Consider the following 4,252-nt stretch of genomic DNA (forward strand, 5'->3'; position numbering starts at 1 on the left):
GTACGAACGCTGCTGCAACTGGTGGAGGACGAAGGCCATAATTTTCCTCTTGCAGTGCCGTCCATCCTTCAAGGTCGATACGTCGACGACATCTTTGGAGGCGCTGACACTGTCCAACAGTTAATCAAAATTGCATTGCAGCTGAAGAACTTGTGCAGGGCGGGCGGCTTTCCATTGGCCAAGTGGCACGCGACTCATCCAGACGTGCTCACTGCTGTTCAAGCAGAGAAAGACCAGGGCTCACAAATTACATTCGACGATTGCGCAACCAAGATACTCGGATTACGATGGCTTCCTCAAGAAGATTTATTCGCATTTGCAACAAGGATCTCGTCGCATACCGATCATCTCACCAAACGCCTCGTTTTGTCTAAAGTGGCTCAGATATTCGATCCACTAGGCTTTGCATCACCAGTCGTGATCAAGGCGAAGATGCTCTTGCAGGAGCTTTGGCTTCACAAGCTCCAATGGGATGAACCACTGCCATCCCAGCTCTCATCACGGTGGCTCATCATCAGAAAGGAACTCACCAGCTTGCGCAAGATCTCAATACCTCGGTGGTATAACACATGGAGTACATCGACAGTGGAATTTCACGGCTTTTCTGATGCTTCTCAACTGGCAATGGCTGCAGTCGTATTTATCACCGTCCACGGCTCAACTGGTACCACGATTTCATTGGTGTGCTCCAAAACAAAGGTATCACCGCTCAAGCGGCTCACCATCCCGAGACTTGAACTCACCGCAGCGCTGCTGCTCTCAAGACTCATGCAATACGTTCAAGCCACATTGAAGTTGAACGTCACAGCAACTCACCTGTGGACGGACTCTGTTGTGACACTCACGTGGATCAAATCTCATGCATCGCGCTGGAAGGATTTCGTGAGAAATCGGGTCTCTCAAATTCAAGAGCTCACTGCGAACGCACATTGGAAATACGTACCAGGTACGTCCAACCCAGCCGACTGCGCCTCACGAGGATTAAGTACTGCTCAACTCCAAAGCCACTCATTATGGTGGACGGGACCACCGTGGATACTCACCCCTGAAGCTTGGCCATCACAACCCACGCTGTCGGACGAGTTGAGCGCTCATGAGGCTCGTCCTGGCATTGCGCTACATGCGGCCGCATCTCAACCGGACTATCACTGGGACCTGATATATAGGTACTCAACACTCAACAAGTTATTGAAAATAACAGCTCTTTGTTTCAGATTCATATTGCTTCTGGGAAAGCACCGACGCAAGCCACTGGACTTGCACTCAGCTTTGGAGGAGGCCAGATTCTTCTGGATTCAGGCTACTCAAGCGGCATACTTTACGCACGAGATCAAGATGCTCACGGCCAACTCGAGACTACCAACTGCTCACGCATTTAGTCGGTTGACTGCGTATATAGACGCTAAAGGGATCATCCGAGTTGGCGGCCGCCTCAACCAATCAGCACTAGCTCAAGACAGCAAACATCAGGCGATTTTGCCTCGCCACTCCCAGCTCTCAACCTTGATCATTTCACACGCTCATCTGCGTACTCTGCATGGAGGAACTCAGCTGACATTGGCTCATGTCAGGCAAAGCTACTGGATCATCGGCGGACGGGCTCCGGTGAAGTCGCATATTCTGCGGTGTGTCGTGTGTGCTCGGCAGAGGGGGATTCGTGCTCATCAACTGATGGGCCAACTACCTCTCTCTCGGGTTACGCCGTCACGTCCGTCTACTCACACAGGAGTTGACTATGCCGGACCGCTCACCATCAAAACATGGAAAGGACGAGGTGCGAAAACATACAAGGGATGGATCTGTGTGTTCGTCTGTTTCTCCACCTCCGCAATTCACCTCGAAGTAGTCAGTGACTACTCATCAGAAGGATTCATCGCAGCCTTCCGAAGATTTTCCGCGAGAAGGGGAATTGCTCAGACCATATATTCGGACTGCGGAACAACATTCATTGGAGCAGACGCCGCGCTCAAGAAAATGTTCATCCAGAGCTCACAAGAACATCAACGGATCGCTCAAGTTCTACAACAGGATTGCACCAGATGGGAGTTCAACCCACCAGGCGCTCCACACATGGGGGGCAAGTGGGAGGCGGTGGTGAAATCGGTGAAGTTTCACCTGAGGCGGACTATCGGGGAGACTCTACTCACAACGGAAGAACTTACAACGTTGCTTACGCAAATCGAGGCCATTCTCAACTCGCGGCCTTTAGAACCGTTGAGTGACGACCCTGACGACGTCTCAGCGCTCACACCAGGTCATTTCCTCATTGGAGGTCCACTCACTACTATACCTGAGCCATCTCTGATTGACCTAGCAACCTCACGCCTATCTCGATGGCAGCTCATCCAACAGCGGGTTCAACATTTTTGGGCACAATGGTCGGCTCATTATCTGCAATGCCAGCAGGCGATATCCAAGTGGCATCATCCTAACAACAATATCAAGGTGGGGTCCATCGTGCTGCTCACCGACGAACGCTCTCCACCATGCAAGTGGCCACTCGCCAGAGTAACAGCTGTGCACCCCGGCAAGGATGGACTCACCAGGGTGGTTACCCTCAAGACGGCCACCACGACACTCACTCGGCCAAGTGCCAAGCTTGCGATTCTACCCATCTCAACTGAATGAAGAATCAAGAGTAAGGAATCATCAACAAGGTTGCTGATGGCGGGCGGAATGTTCGAGATTCCCTTAACGTTGCGCCGTCCAATCAGATGGCAGCATCGATCGGGTAACGACGCTCGATCGCCGCGGCAGCTTGCGCCCGCACGGGCGCGCTCATCGCCACCGTCTTCCTCGCGATCGAGGCAATTGTGCAAATGGCCGCGCGGTGACAAGTCGCATTACGTGTGCTCAGTGCATTTCGATAAGTTGCTTCGGGTAATCGTTCACATCGTAGTACCCACGCTGTTTTAGATCGCATCATAGACTGTGAAATAGACCGCTCATTAACTCTGGTGCCTCAACACGACGACTCAAGCTCACACGCGCGCGAGTGCCGATCGCCACGTGTCTCACCGGCTCACGGGCGACTCACCACACGAGAAGGGCAATTAATGTAATTGTCGCTCGCCTGCAACGATCATACACAGAGGTTCCTTTTGTACACCGCTCATCGATTCTCAGGTCAGATTGTAATAATTTTCGATACATTAAAGACGGCTCAGACTGTGGTCTGAGTTACATAAAATAAAGTGCATATTCAGTTAACACCTTCCACGCGCGTCCTTCTCATCCCGCTTCCATCGCCGGGATTAAACAGCGATTTCGCGAACAATTTGTTTTCTTAAGTAGTAAAATGATTATGAACTAACCATTATTGTTATTCTTACTATTAGGACAAGCCGGTCGTCGTATGGTGTCACTATTATTATTATTATTATTATTATTATTATTATTATCATTATTATTATTTTATAATTATTGTCAGAGCTCTTAATGCTCATTTCCTAGTCATTGAAATTCTTGATCTAAAAAAGTACGGATGGCAATTAATTAATGGAAAACTGATTCCCGTTTATTTTGAAGGTCCTACAAGTTTTCAATTACTACAAAAATATATATGTAACTGTAGTTCAAAAAGTTTTTATTGCAGAACATCTATTTCATGTCCTTGCCGTGCTGCTGATTTGTCCTGCAGTAAAATTTGTAAATGTACTGGAAAATGTAGCAATAATTCAAATGACGAGGGTAAGGATGATGAATAAGTTTCTTTAATATAGAGTTGTGTGGGGTGATGTGCAACGTTTCCGATTCCTGGTCTGCATGTCGACATTTGACAGAACCGCATACTGCCATGTGTTTGTGTCGACAGTACCTTGTTTTAGATAAATAACTCGCGAGATAGCACGCACCCTGGTTTGCTGTACGAAAAACGAGTTAAATTTCTCGAGCTGAAAGTTTTTTTTGCTTTTCAGATTCAAAGTGATTTCGTGAATTGGTTTTGGTTTTATAGGCAAATATTTTTATATTGTTAGTTTTTCAAGTGCTTTTGATAATCCAAAGCGATTTTGTGATTTCCTTACATTATGTTGGTGTTACGCCAGTCCGCGCAAAATAGCGTGTTTGGGGTGATGTGCAACACTGTGTCGACATGCAAGGTCGCAACTATTTTACTTGTGACAACTGCGATTCAGAAATGCGATGATAAAAAATAAAGTTTTTTGCGTTTTTCCTTTTATTATATTAATTTTTAAGCGATAAATAAATAAGAAATTAAATAAAGAATGATTTTTTTGTGAAATTTCCATTT

At 47.3% G+C, this 4,252-nt stretch overlaps 1 protein-coding gene across 1 annotated transcript; it reads left to right on the forward strand.

Annotated features, from left to right (window-relative positions):
- Positions 1-55: 55 nt before the first annotated feature.
- LOC112457024 lies at positions 56-2,628 on the forward strand (the record flags this gene model as incomplete). The annotated part of the gene is made up of 1 exon (XM_025019927.1): positions 56-2,628. A coding segment is annotated over one exon (2,573 nt), but the record flags the coding sequence as incomplete, so codon positions are not given.
- Positions 2,629-4,252: the final 1,624 nt, after the last annotated feature.

Source organism: Temnothorax curvispinosus, unplaced genomic scaffold (genome assembly GCF_003070985.1).
Source record: "Temnothorax curvispinosus isolate PA1 unplaced genomic scaffold, ASM307098v1 QBEX01000104.1, whole genome shotgun sequence".
Lineage (NCBI taxonomy): Eukaryota > Metazoa > Arthropoda > Insecta > Hymenoptera > Formicidae > Temnothorax > Temnothorax curvispinosus.